The sequence below is a fragment of the Malaya genurostris genome, chromosome 3 (assembly GCF_030247185.1).
Source record: "Malaya genurostris strain Urasoe2022 chromosome 3, Malgen_1.1, whole genome shotgun sequence".
NCBI classification, from domain to species: Eukaryota; Metazoa; Arthropoda; class Insecta; order Diptera; family Culicidae; genus Malaya; species Malaya genurostris.
This window is the reverse complement of record NC_080572.1, coordinates 297,628,148-297,642,225: the sequence shown is the minus strand read 5'-3', so window position 1 is coordinate 297,642,225 and position 14,078 is coordinate 297,628,148. Positions and strand designations below refer to the sequence as shown.

Genomic DNA, 14,078 nt, shown 5'->3' with positions numbered 1-14,078 from the left:
TGCAAGACACGACCGAGCATGATTACATAAAAAATGAAATAATTCTAAGGTACCCATAATAAACACAACAATAAAGATGATGCTGAATGCACGAAACAGTGACAAATTACAAACTTACTTTACTTTTAGTGTTTAGATTTTTTGCGAATGGTCATATTGACAATTAGGTTCTATCAGAACAATTGATTATACTCTATTTTGATGCCTTCCACAAATTTTTACATTTGAAAATTTTGTGAAAAATATTCTTCTAATGAAAGTCAAACATGGCGATTTCAAAGTTACTTAAATGATCAATTTTGGATACGAACAACCTCAAGATATAAATCTGAACAAATGAAACATATCATAATAATTTTGCAGACAGTGAAGGTACAAACTTATTCATTTTATAATCCAGTCAACAACACACTGGATTCACAGGAAAGCATCAACTAGGAAAAACAATGTTTTGCAGCATATATTTATAGATTTCTCCTATGCCGAACAAGAAAATGACATCACTTTGTACCATTGGGATTGGAGGATGAAAACATAGGTCGACTCAATTTTTTCAATAGTATGCTAATGAAATACTGAAACGACGTTGTCATACATGTTTAATTTAAAAGATTCCGAATCGATTGGTTGTTAAATTATATCAATTCATCAACAAATGACTGAGCTATTGACGTTCAAAATTACGACACAAAAAGGTTACACGGCTATTTTTGAAACTTTTAATTGACTCTCGGTCTCGTATAGCGAAAAGTAAGGCATTTTTAATGCCAACAGTTTAGTGAATAGTATCCTTCGATAACAAATAATCGACAATAAAACCAGAACTAGGATCGACTGGAAATAAAAGTACGGGTAGGTAATGCCAGTGGCATAACAGGAAGACGTGAATACGAACAATACTTCTTTCATACTTTCAAATATCAGTTAGGGGATCGAACGTGTCAATTGAGCAGTTTTTTTTCAACTAGAATTAGAAACTAAAGTACGACTTATTTACATCAAACATTCTGTTAAACAATTGTAAAATAAAAGTGGTTCTGAAAAGAACATTTTTTGAAGTTGATTCAAAAATCGTTATAGTTGTTTGGTTGTGTAGATTTACACTCTCAGTGGAGCAAATTTCGCACAGTTGTTTAGGAAAATTTTAATGGTTCTAACCGATTTGTGAAACCTATTTAACGCTGGGTACTTCTTGCCCTCATTTATCTACACCAGGATTCAAGAACTGGAACTGAATTCGACAACTAAATTCGGAACTGGCTTAGAATCCAGAAGCAAAGCTCAGGTTCGAAATCTAGTTCAAGTATTTAGTTCTAGTTCAAATATTCTGGTACGGAATCCAAGTCCACAATCCAGATATAAAATTCATATCATGAATTTTGTTCATGGATTCTGAAGTTTAATTTCTGAATTAGAATTCTGGATCCGAATTCACTACTCAAATTGTTCGATTGATTCTGAGAAATATTCATTTAAAAAATGACGTATTCACGTCAGAACCGTTCTAACGGAACATCTAATATAGACAACACAGAAAAATGTTCTCGTCGACTGCCTCCTTCTCAAGTATCTTCTTCAGATGCTTGTTGTGCTCTGCAAGAATGCACTTCAATTGCCGATTCAGTCCGTTGAGATGGGCTTTGGCAACGTGTTTATCTGCATCGTTGGCGCTTCGTTACTGAAGGTACCAAAGCAAAACAAAAACTAGTTCCCGGCCTGCCTGTACTCGATGATGAATTGGCCATAAGTGATCCTCTGTACAAGATTTTAATTTTCTGACGAGCTAGATTTGATTACGGGATTAATTTATGCACCACTTGCGCCGGACTGGAATCTGCATACGCTTCTTTTCCCTCATTGCGTATCACGCATACGAAGTTGTTTTCAACCCTCCCTTCTTTCTTCCATCCATCCATCCATCCAGCAATTGGATGATTGGATCTTCATCAAAATTGTACGATCTCTTTCGGTCCAAGATGAGTAATGATGGGCTGTGAAACTAGACAAGCAGTCAGTGGCTCTCAACGTCGGTCCAGTATTCGTTTGTACCATGCTTCTGGATTCGAAACAAAAAAAAACACTTTGAATTGAGGCTCGTCCATTGGAACCTGAGAATTTTTATGACGATTGGAACAATGTTGCACACGATCAACTATCTACCAGGGGAGCCAAGAACCGTCATACATAACGGACAGACACTCTGCTGCTGCTGCTGCTGATACGAACATTTTCTAATAACATGATGTTGAAACGATGTTGTTATGATTCTGTGGGCTTCGGCACTAACACGAATAATCTCTCCAGTCTCCAGGTAGTTCGTCCAAGAGGCCTCGATTTGCAGTGCCCATGTGAACCGATTTAATTATGGTGAACTATTGAGATGTTTAGGATTTTATGTAATTCATCTAACGAGAGTGCGTTGTACATTCAATTATTTTCAGCTTAATGGTCTACCTTGCATCGGTTAGTGGTCTGGCGTACTGTCGATCTGGACACTTGATTCTGTTAAGGCTTTGCTTTGATCTACACTTTACTGGCGGTTTTGTAAAAGGTACAATTAGAACTCACTTGGCAACACTGGCATTCACAAATCATATGCAGAAATCGTAAAATTTTCTTCCCTATCGTTCACCAAGTGAAGACAATCGAGAATTAGTTTGTCTTACTAGTTGTTGTTTGCTGTCGAATTGATTGATGGCGACTGTGTCATATCGAGAAGAATTAAAATATACCGAGTTATGATTAGAGCTGTGCTTCGATCCAAAATGTCGAAATAGAAAACGTTTCGGTTTTCGATGTAAACCTTTTCCAAGTCTATCGTTTAAAGTCAAACTGTCTATGTCTGACGCTACGTTGTTTAATCAATATTGGGACAAGGAAACCACTCGCCTAAACCCGATTCTCGAGTTCGACATAACGAAAAAATTATGTTTTGATATTTCGGTAAAGCGCATCTTGTTGCCAAAAAAATCCGGTGAGACATTTGCACCCGATCCTTACTAGATTCTATGAAGCCAAACAATTCCGTAATGTATATTTCATAAAATTCAATTCACTGAAGCATGTTGGATTGTTTTGTTGGACGTATAAATAAAAATTTTCTTCATCATGCAAAACCTTTTTTACGCGATTAACGCAGTATTATTGGCGAATATCCATACAAAACAGCAAGACAATTATGGCATGTGAGAACAGCAGCTTTTTTACTCTGAACCTGGCAAGAAAAGTACGGGTGGGTAATGTCAGAGACATAACTGGACGACGTGACTACGAATAAAACTGACACGCTTCCTTCACATATCCGAGTGTCAGTTGGTTGATCGATTGGGTGAATTGTGCAAACTTTCGCTTCGTCACTACTAGAATTTGAATCGGCGCAGCTATACTAAAGTACGACTAATTTACATCAAACAAACACAATTAAAAATGGGGCGATTCTAACAACTTCAGATTTCAAGAAGTTCGAAAAACTTCTTGAAAACTGATCGAAAGATTGCTTGAAACTGCTCAAAAAACTTCGAAAACATATCCCAAAACTACTTTCAAAACTGCTCGAATGCTATTCGAAAATTTGCTCAAAACTGATCCAAAAACTGATTCAATTACTACTGGAAAACACACGAAAACTACTCGACAACTGCTCCAAAAACGACTTGAAAAACTGATTGAAAACTGATCGAAAAACTGCTTAAAACCTCTTAAAAATGAAAAATGCTAGAAAACTTTTCACAAAACTGCTGTAAAAACTGCTTTATAAACTGCTCGAGAAGTACTCCAATAACTTCTCGAAAACCTGATTGAAAACTGCTGGAAAACCACTCGTAAAACTATATGAAACTGTAAAAACACTGCACGGAAAAAAGCTCCAAAACCCTCATTAGTTTGCACGAAAACTACTTGAAAAACTGCTTGAAATCTGCTCAAGAAACTGCTCGAAAAATCTTGAAAAACTGCAAAAAAACTGTTCAAAACACTGCTTGAAAATTGCCTCAAAAACTGTTTGAAAATTACCCGAAAAACTGTTTGAAAACTGCTATAATAACCGATAGAAAACTGCTGAAATTCTTCTTGAGAAAATGCTCTAAAAACATCTTTAAACACTGCTCGAAAAATACTTGAAAACTACTTGAAAAGCTGCTTGAAAATTGCTCAAAACTCGAAAACATCTTCAAGATCTGCCCGAAAACTGCTCCAAAAATCATGCGAAAAACTGTTTGAAATGATTGAAAGGCTGCTTGTCAAATTTCCAAGTCATTGTATAAACTTTCTATATGAGAAAGGTAATAAGTGTACTTTTATGGAAAAGCATCGTTATCATGAGTCTGTAATAACACTAACAAGTAGGTAAAAATTGAATAAAAGAATTAGAAATTCACATTTTTTTCACCTAAAAAATATCATTTCTAATGTGGTAACCATGCACGCTAATAAGTTTGTGTTATCATCAACTAATATGACCAACAAATTTAGTAACAGTTTGAGATTTTAAGCACTGGAAATTCTGTATTTCTGGAACCAAAAGTCAGATTCAGATGAAACGTTTCATTTGAATCCATTCTATCATTTGTGAAAATCGGCTTAATCATCTCAGGCGAATCTGAGTGCGTTTTATTTTGGAATTTTTGATCGCTACTTCTGGAACCGAAACCCTGAACCAATAAAGCCAAGTGTGTATAATAATCAGCTAACAAGACCTTGAAATTGAAATAGTTTTGAGCCTGGCCTCAGCTTTCTCGGAAAGGCCTTAGACTTTGCCTGCTTTAAGTAAACTAACAGATAGAAAGGAATACCTAGCATTTCCAAGGGGTAACAAACCATCCATGTGAACCCAAAATACAACAAAACAAAAAAATCAGACAAAATTCAGATTACTGAGATTCTTTGATATTGTGGTCTGGATTTTGAAATGCTTCAAAATAATGATCCTCTTAATAGCCTCTTAACTATTTTACTGCCAGCGATAAGCACATTGTTAACGCGTAACGGCCCCTCCTTTCTACAATTGTATCTTTCGATGGCTAACTTACCACTAGAAATCAAGGATATGATTACTGTGCTTCAGTGGAATTGCAGAAGTTTCATCCCAAAACTGGATTCCTTCAAATACCTGATCGAAAAGTACACCGGAAATTATAGTTGTTTTCTGTCAAATCAATATAAAAGGCAAACATCTACGTGGAACATCGAAGGCTCGCAGACACCATAGAACTTCTCTCTGCTGAGAAATCAGAACCATGGTTGAATTTAGGAGACTTTAATTCCCATGCTGCTAATATGATGACAACTGTTTTTTTTTGTTAAACCAAGATCTGTGTGACAAACTGAAAATCCGAGAGTCGATATATCACACGAGCTCCCGCCGCAAGCTCAGATGAAACGCATACCCGGCGCACAAACTAACATTCTTAGTGAGACAAAGGAAGGAAAAAGCTTCAATTTTCATCGCGTTTAGAAGCAACGAAACCCCTGACAATTTTCGGGAAAACATGGCGTTTGAATTCGCAATGAAAAGTTTGATTAAAGCCAAGAAACCTGGCCATTGGCGTCAGTTTATTGACAGAGTAATGAAAAAAAACATCAATGAGCACTCTTTGGATCACGGCTTGACGACGGAAACAATTTATTTGTCCAGGGGGAGCACTTATGCTCGAAGACTTAAAAAAACATATTTTTTTCTTTGTATTTTGTCATAATAAAACATTTCAAAGATGTTCCATTAAATTTTCAAGTCAATGGAAGCAGAGCTCTGTCCTTTTCGGAGATAAGAAAAAATGAAGGCCCCTAAAATTTTAAAGTTTTCTTCCGATAAGCTTGAAAATTTGACAAAAAGTGTTAGACCCTAACCGCCCCTTAAGAAATTGCTTAACCGACCGTCTCCACTGGATAGCCGAATTCGCCAAGAAGATATTCCCTGACTTTGTCCCGCAACAGAAAAATTTATGCATTGTTACATCAATCACGAATGAAACTCCGTATTCGATGGTAGAGTTCTCACTTGCGCTCTGGTCGTGTAACAATAGAGCCCAGTGGTTGGATAAAATTTGAAAAATCTACCCGGCTCTGTCAAAAGCCGCTTGTGGAATTTATTCAACAAGTTCTGATTACAATTTGTATCGGCCTATTGCTATGAAAACTGTTGAAATAAAGGCTCTCTTTTGTCTAGAAATTTGGGTCAGATACACAGATATAGCTTCCGCAGGGGTCAGGGAACGAACGATTGTCTGGATATCAACCGAAATTTAAATGGCATTTACTCGTAATGGGCAGATGGCATCAATTTTCTTAGACATCAAGGGGGTCTTTGATTCAGTTTCCACTCAAATTCACTCTGAGAAGTTGCATCAGCATGGCCTTTCACAAGTCTCAAATACCTTTTCATACTGAACTCTGGACCTGAATTCTGAAATGCAATTGTGATGCTACATTCTGGAACTGAATTCTGAACCTGAGCTCGCAGACCTGAAATTCTGGATCAGGAATTGGATTGATCACTGAACATGTGTTCTGGAACTCAGATTTGGAACTGAATTCGAGTGTAGGAACTGAAGTCTGAATTTTAGTTACAGAACTCCGATCCAAGATTCAGTTTTCAAATTCGATTCTTGAATCCAGATCCGGAATTTAGTTGAAAATATCTTCAAACTCTAGTTCCTGAATTGAGTTAAACTTCGAGAATGGTGGAACTGAAGCTTGGAACCTAATTCTGCATTCTTGAACTGAATCCTGAACCCGGATTCTGGACTGCACTTTAGAACTGAATTCTGGCAATACAGCTGGGTTTTGGATCTGAACTCTGGTCCAGGATTTTCTTAGTGAGGTTCCAGAATTTCTGATTCAGAACTGAATTCAAAAACTGCATTCTAAGTCTGAACTCCAATTTCATTTCCAGAATTCTGGTTCAATATTTAGATCCAAGTAAAGATTTTTCTTCGGAATTTAGTTGAAGAGCTCAGTTTTCGAATCCAGACTTAGAATCAAAATCTCGATTTTGGACGAAGAACAGAATTTTAGATCTGATTCTGAAAATGAAAAATAGAAATCTGGTCTTGGATTCAGAAACTGAATGTCAGATCTGGTTAACTCACATTACTGAAAATTTTATTACAACTTGGTGATCATATCTCCGATAGCGTGGACAACAAAATATGTTGACGCGTTTAATAAAACAGAAGAAATTCACGATCAAAATCTTATCACTAACTCAGATGATAATTCTTTGAATGGCGCCTCATAATAAAGTAGGACGTTCCAATTGAAATCTATCATCCATCAAATCTTTGTTCACTTTTCGGTGTATTTTGCTTCAATGCAAACGACCAGCAACTCGATGACGCAATCGAATTAATTCAATACAGAAGCATGTTTGTGAAGGAATTTCCTTTTACAGCTCGCAAAATACTAAATTTTAATAAATATCATATCATTTTGGATTTGCACATTTCAACGGATGAAACTATCATGACGTAACACGGAATTCATTTCTGGTTTTCAGAAGGGCCAAATTGGGAAATTTCATTCGATGTTGATAATTCTTTCTTGTTCGGTGTATTTTTCTCGAAAGTGAAGCAGCTCAATGTTGATTTTTTTCAACTCGTTTGATGCAAACTTTGCGCACTTAAGTGTTCATTCTCGCTTCCGATAGCTGTTAAAAGGTCTGATTTGTAGAATTTTCACCGTCACACAGTAGGCAAGTTTTGAAACGGCGCCCCGTAGTAAAGTAAGACGTATTCACGTCAAAAACCAGCAAGCTCACCCGGCTTCGTGTTGTGTCCGGTGTGCTTCGAAATGCACTGTGAACCCGATCTAATTGAGAAACATTGTGCGGCTCTTTGCGTGCACCCATTATTTTTGCACTCGGCGCAAACTCGGTACAGCGAATGGAACGACCAAAATAAACCAAGTGATGATGATTATTGTTTATTGACGACAAAACTATGCTACCATATAAATAACGATGAACATAGGAAAATAAAGCAATATAACAAACAATGCTCTAGTTGTTTCTTCTTGTCGTTTTACATATTTACATTAGTGGTGGAAAATTTCGCATAATTCTATAGGAATAACTAATAAAAACTGACCGAAAGACTGCTCTAATCTGCACCAGAAACTGCTTAGAAAAGTACTTAAAAACTCAAAAAAATATGGCTCGGAAACTAGTTGAAAACTTATCGTAAGACTGCTTGAAAACTGCTGGAAAATTGCTCCACGAACTGTTCGAAAATTCCTCGAAAAATTGTATAAAAACTGTTCGAAAAACTTCTTCAAAACTGATCGAAAGATTGCTTGAAATTGCTCCAAAAACAGCCAGGAAAACTTCGAAAACTGCTCACAAAACTGCTTTAAAAATGCTCGAAAGCTACATGAAAATCTGATTTTTAAAAATACTTCTTGAAAACTCACTAAAAACTGCTCCAAAAATTACTCAACGAACTGAATTAAAACTGCTCGAAAGGCTACTTGAAACTGCTGAAAAATTAGTCCTAAAACTGAAATTAAATTAAAAAATTGCTCAAAACCCGAAAACAGCTTCAAAATTTGCTCGAAAACTGCTTCAAAAATCATTCAAAAACTACTCGAAAAACTGCTTGTAAATTATTGAAAGGCTGTTTGAAACTGCTAAAAAGCAGCTTTTCAAAATTTAAATGTGCTCGAAAACTACTCAAAAAACTGATCGAAAACTACTCCTAAAGCTGCATGAAATCGGCTCCGGAAACTGCTTGAAAACTTACGACAATTGCTCAAAAACTGTTCAGAAAACTATTCGAAAACTGCCTCAAAAACTGCTAGAAAACTGATAAAAAGTGCTCGAGAAAATGCACTCAAAACTTCTTCAAACACTGCTCGAGAAATACTCGAAAACTACTCGAAAAACTGCTTGAAAAATGTTCAAAACTAGAAAACAGTTCCCAAACCAGCTCAAAAACTGCTCTAAAAATCATGCGAAAAACTGTTTGAAAATAATTAAAAGACTGCTTGAAATTGCTGAAAAACTTTTTTTAAAAGTGCTTCAAAAACTGCTAGAAAATTACCTAAAAACGACTACTCGAAAAACTTCTCGAAAACTCAAGAAAGTTGTTCAAAAATTACTCAAAAAATACTCCAAAATCTTTTCAATAAACAGTTTGAAAATGATCGACAGACTGTTAGAAACTGCCGAAATAACCGCTCGAAAACTACTCAGAAAATAGCTCTAAACCTATTCGGAAAACTGCTCGAAAGCTCACAACAAACTGTTCGAAAACTCACGAAAAACTGCTAAAAAACTGTTTGAAAAACTTTTCGAAAATTGCCCCAAAAACTGTTTGAAAACTACTTGATAAACTGTTTGATGCTTTCTCAAAACTCGAAAACTGCTCCAAAAACTACTCTAAAGCTATCCTAAAAACTGCATGAAAATAATTAAAAGATTGCTTGATATAGCCAAAAACCTGTTTTTAAAACTGCTCCAAAAATTGCTAGAAACCTCCGAAAAACTGCTCAAAAACCTTTTAAAAAACTGTTCAAAAAACTGTTCGAAAACTGCCCCAAAAACCGTTTGAAAACTGCTTGAAAACTGCTAGGAAACTGATAAGAACTGCTCGAGAAGATGCACTATAAACTTTTTAAAACACTACTCGAGAAATACTCGAAAACTACTCGAAAAACTGCTTGAAAATTGCCCAAAACTCGAAAACAGCTCCAAAACCTGCTGAAAAAATACTCCAAAAATCATTCGAAAACTACTCGAAAAACTGTTTAAAGCAGTTGATTGAAAGACTGCTTGAAATTGCTAAAAAGCTGCAAATGTGCACGAAAACTACTCAAAAAACTTATCGAAAATTCATTAAAATTGTTCAAAAACTACTCGAAATTAGCTCGAAAATTACTCGAAAAACAGTTCTAAAAATGATCAAGAGACTGCTTGAAACTGCTAAAATAACTGCTCCAAAAACTGCATGAAAACTACTAGGAAAATATTTCTACTCGAAAAACTGCTCGAAAACTCATGAAAAACTTTTTTCGAGAACTGCTCGAAAAACTTGTTTTTTTTTGTGTTTGATAAATTAAACAATTATTTGAACTAATAATTAAAACATCCTTCCGATATCTAGTCGAAAGAATCCCAGAAACGTCATACAAAACTCACCTTCTAGCTTGCGCTGATCCGGCATCAACGGATCTTGTTGCTGTTGATATTCCTGCTGCTGATGCTGCTGGAAGGCCAACTTGTGTCGAACCTTTCGGGACCAAACCGGCGTTTGGTGATTTTTATTTCGCTTCCGGACACTGGAACAGAAAATGGTACTCGAAATCATCACACAAAAACACAAATCCAATCCGAACTACTCACATAATGAAATTGTTCCTCCTGGAGTCGCTTCCCTCGTCATCCTCATCGTCGGAAATGTCCGTCCACTCGGCACTGTTGCTGGTGTCGCTTCCGCGCTCACTAGGTGGCGTCATGCTTTGCACTTCCAGCTGACACCCGTACAGACTGTTGGTGATCTGATCGGAGGCCAGTGTCGAAATGGAACCCATCCGGGGCAGGGTCACGATGCCGTGCCTCAGGAATTCCATCGTCAGCTTCGAACCGATCGATTCGTAACAATTGGAAGACACGATCGAAACGGCATCCGCCGGTAGACTAGCTTTCGGCCGGTGATTGGTCACCGTTTCGGCACTTCCGTTCGGATCGTCGTAATCTACGCCGTCACAGCTACGGATCGTGTCGTAGATGTTTTCCTCGTAGATGGGTTCGATCTCCGACAAGGTAGGAGATATCGACGGCTCGCGTACGATGAGATCCATTGGAACACTGTTGCGCGGAGGCAGTGGAACTTCCTCTGACTTCGGAGGACGTGGTGGTGATTTGTCGTACTTGATCTTCTCGTAGCTCGGTTGATAGATGGATTCATGCTTTGACAGGAAGTTGGGAGATCCGGTTAGGTTTCGTTTCGGTTGTGGCAGTGTCAACTCGTGTGTCTGTTTACTTTCGTTCCGTGGAGGTGGCGGTTCCGGAGGATTACAGATTTCGTACGCGTCTTCCTCTTTAGGTAACGGGTCGTTCGATCGGTCGATCGATTCATAGTTCTCGAATGATTCGTAACTGTTGACGCTCGCCGTGTCCACTTCTACCGTCTTTTCGATGGTAGGTGGATTCTTTCGAGCAGAAAACATGTCCTCCGAGAGCTTCGCTTTGTACACGAAGGACTCGATCTTGGAGGTTAGTTCCATGATATCGATGCTAAGAGTGCTGTTCATCTCAGAACCAGTAGTCAGCCTGTTCGGAGACTCTGCTCGCGCCATAACTTCGTAGTCGTTTTCGATTTGATTCGTTTTTTCACCTAAGCTCAACCGATCCAGGTTATCGCGACAGGGAAAATGATGATCGTCCATCGAGACGGATTTATTGATCAGCACTGTATTCACCGCTTGCACGATGTTCATCTGACTGATGGCCGTCTCCGTTCCGGTGCTGATTTTAGTCATACTCCGGAACAGGAAGGAGTTGTTCGGTTGGACGGTCGGCCCCACCGCGCACTCCTGGTCCGTATCTTTAATCGTCAAATCACTGAAACTTCGGGACAGATTGTCGATCTTCAGGTTCAGCGAACGGATTGCGTCGACTATCTTTTTATCCGCGGGATCGGAGCTGCTCTCCTGCGATTCTTCGATATAAATGGTCGGAATTTCGATTGACGAAATGAACGACTTCCGGGTCAATTTGTTGTCCGGGATGAACAGTAATCTATCCTCCGACTCCACCGCGGTGTTCAGTTGAGATTCACTGGCCGCCGTCCGCTCCGGGTTCAGGTTGATCTTCTTCGTCGATCGGAATGTGAACTTTTCGTAGATTTTCTGAACCGCACTTTTCTGCTTCGCTGAACCAGGTTTTGCACTTTTCTCCAATTTACTAGGTTTAATGCTACTACTACTATCTAACTTATCTTTGTTTTTCTCTATTTTCGGCTTATTTACAGTTTCTTCTTCGTCTTCTTTTACGGGGACTTCCAGTTCCGTTGTCATTGATTCAACCTTCTTCCTAACCACAGAGTACTCCGGAGTCTTTTCGTGGACTTCCTCAGTCAGTTCATGGTTTTCAACTGTTGATTCTTCACAACTATCCTCAACCGTTCGAGTATTGCTGGTGAGTTCTTCATTTCTGTTCTCACTTCTAATATTGATTTGTTCACTAATACTATTTGGCACCCCGCTTAAAGCTACCTCCTCGCTACTATCACAACTTTTGGCATCGATTTGAACGATCGCTTTCTTGCACTTGAGTTCCTTGGTTTTCTGAATCACCTGGTCACTTTTATCCGGCACTTTGGGTTTGGCTTGACCGGCTGGCGGTTTTCGGTTCGTCTTCGGTTCCGTCGCCTGTTGGTGATGTTGATTCGGTTCGAATATTTCCAGTGCTTCCTTTACGCACAACGAAGCCCGGTTCGCTTCCCATTCCGGTTTCCGATACAGATTCTTCCGGAGACTGGGACGTTTCTTTACCGCAGCAACCTTCCGGCAGGATCCCTTCCCAGTTACCGTCACCACTTCTTCCGAACAGTCGTCGGTTTTGGTGGCGACAGCGGCTACGGATTTTTTCCGTAGACTACCGTTTCCATCACCGTCGACTACCTTGTAAACGTGACCACCGGACTTATGCAGGTAACCTCCACGTTTACGAACCTCCTCCAAGATGGCAGCATCCTGCTGAATCAGTTTGTTGAACTTGTTCGTTAAGGCTGCTACCTTGTTTCCGCTCGGGTGAAGTAGTTTGCGGTTGAACGGTGAGGTTGTGGTTCTAAAGCTGACCTTCCGGGTTGGAGTTCCATGCCGTCGTCCAAGCGAAAGCGTGTCACCTGAACTGGAGCTTTTCTTACTATCTAGCGAATCTCTTGGTTCCAGTTTTACAGGGGTCACCTCTACCTTTTCATTGGAAATCACGGGCACTTCTTCGACCGGAGGTCCGGACTGAATGTCCACATCGATAAAGTTGTTCACGTAGTTTTCGACTTTGATCGGCATTTTCGGCAGTTCTGCTTCCGTTGAACTGTTCAGCGGTTTAATGCCAAGAAGTTCGACACGTCGAGCCCAGTTGATTTGTCCACCGTTGACCGTTGCGGTTACCAACGGAAACCCAGCATGGTAACCGACCCGTTCGATGCACGATCGTTTTTCTTTTTTCAGATCTTTGGTCGGACTCAAGACTACGCATGGACGTTTCTGGGGGGCAGCACTGGCAGCCGTCGTAGCTGTTGTTTCTTTGGGGCTTTCCCGGACTCGACTAGGCTTTGGACTGGCCACTTTCTTCGGCGTTGGATTCGAGTACAGTGGAATCAAACTGTTCCGAACGATGTTTCGACGGGAAGCCGAACCCCGTGTGGAACCGTTCCTTTTGAGAAATTCCGGTGTCGACGGTTTTCTGATTGAACTGGTTGATCCCAAGGTGATGCTTTTCAATTTTCTCGACAAGGCGATTTCACTCGTTGCCGCGCTTGAGCTCAGTCGATTGTTCCAGAACTGTTTCAGACGTTGAACGCTGTAGTTTTGAGATTCGTCCAAGTCGGACTCATCGGCTGTGGGTTTCTTTTTTGGCTTCTTAATAGACGACGACGACAACGACGGTAAACGATCCGGCGTTCCCGGCGTAGTGGAGTTCGACGCTGAACTGCTACCGGAATTGTTTGGGCTGTGACCGAAGAGGTAGAATCGTTGGATGAAACTCGGCTGCTTGTCGGCTGGACGCTTCTCACCAGCCGACGGCAGCGTTCTGCTGGAGTTCGACATCATCGGTGGCTAGCGTGGCCACCGCCCGGTGGCAAATAGCAATCAGGGACCTGTAAGAAAAAAATAACGCAAAGATGTTAAAACCTTGATCAGTGAAATTGCTGATTGATTTATCGCATCGATGTAGAGCTAAAAAAAATTATGCATTTATGTCAGCCACCCTCCCTCCCATGTTGGACCGAATGCAAAACAGACCACAGCCGCACGCGAAAATTTACATGTTCTTCATAATTCGCAACATCATTCGTTGCGTCAATTATGCATTTTAATCGCTAGGTTTTTTTCTTTCATTTGCCTATCAAAATAATCAA

The 14,078-nt window shown here is 39.5% G+C and overlaps 1 protein-coding gene across 2 annotated transcripts in view; it reads right to left on the bottom strand.

The window, feature by feature from the left end:
* The window catches only part of LOC131438610 (uncharacterized), a 225,143-nt gene that overhangs the window by 81,967 nt on the left and 129,098 nt on the right, over positions 1-14,078 (bottom strand). For both annotated transcript variants that reach the window (XM_058608737.1, XM_058608738.1), the window contains 2 exons: positions 10,334-13,817; positions 10,130-10,269 (listed from right to left, as the gene is read on the bottom strand). In XM_058608737.1, the coding sequence (XP_058464720.1) occupies positions 10,130-10,269; positions 10,334-13,770 (3,577 nt within the window). In that variant the 5' untranslated portion in view covers positions 13,771-13,817. The remainder of the gene's footprint in view (positions 1-10,129; positions 10,270-10,333; positions 13,818-14,078) is intronic.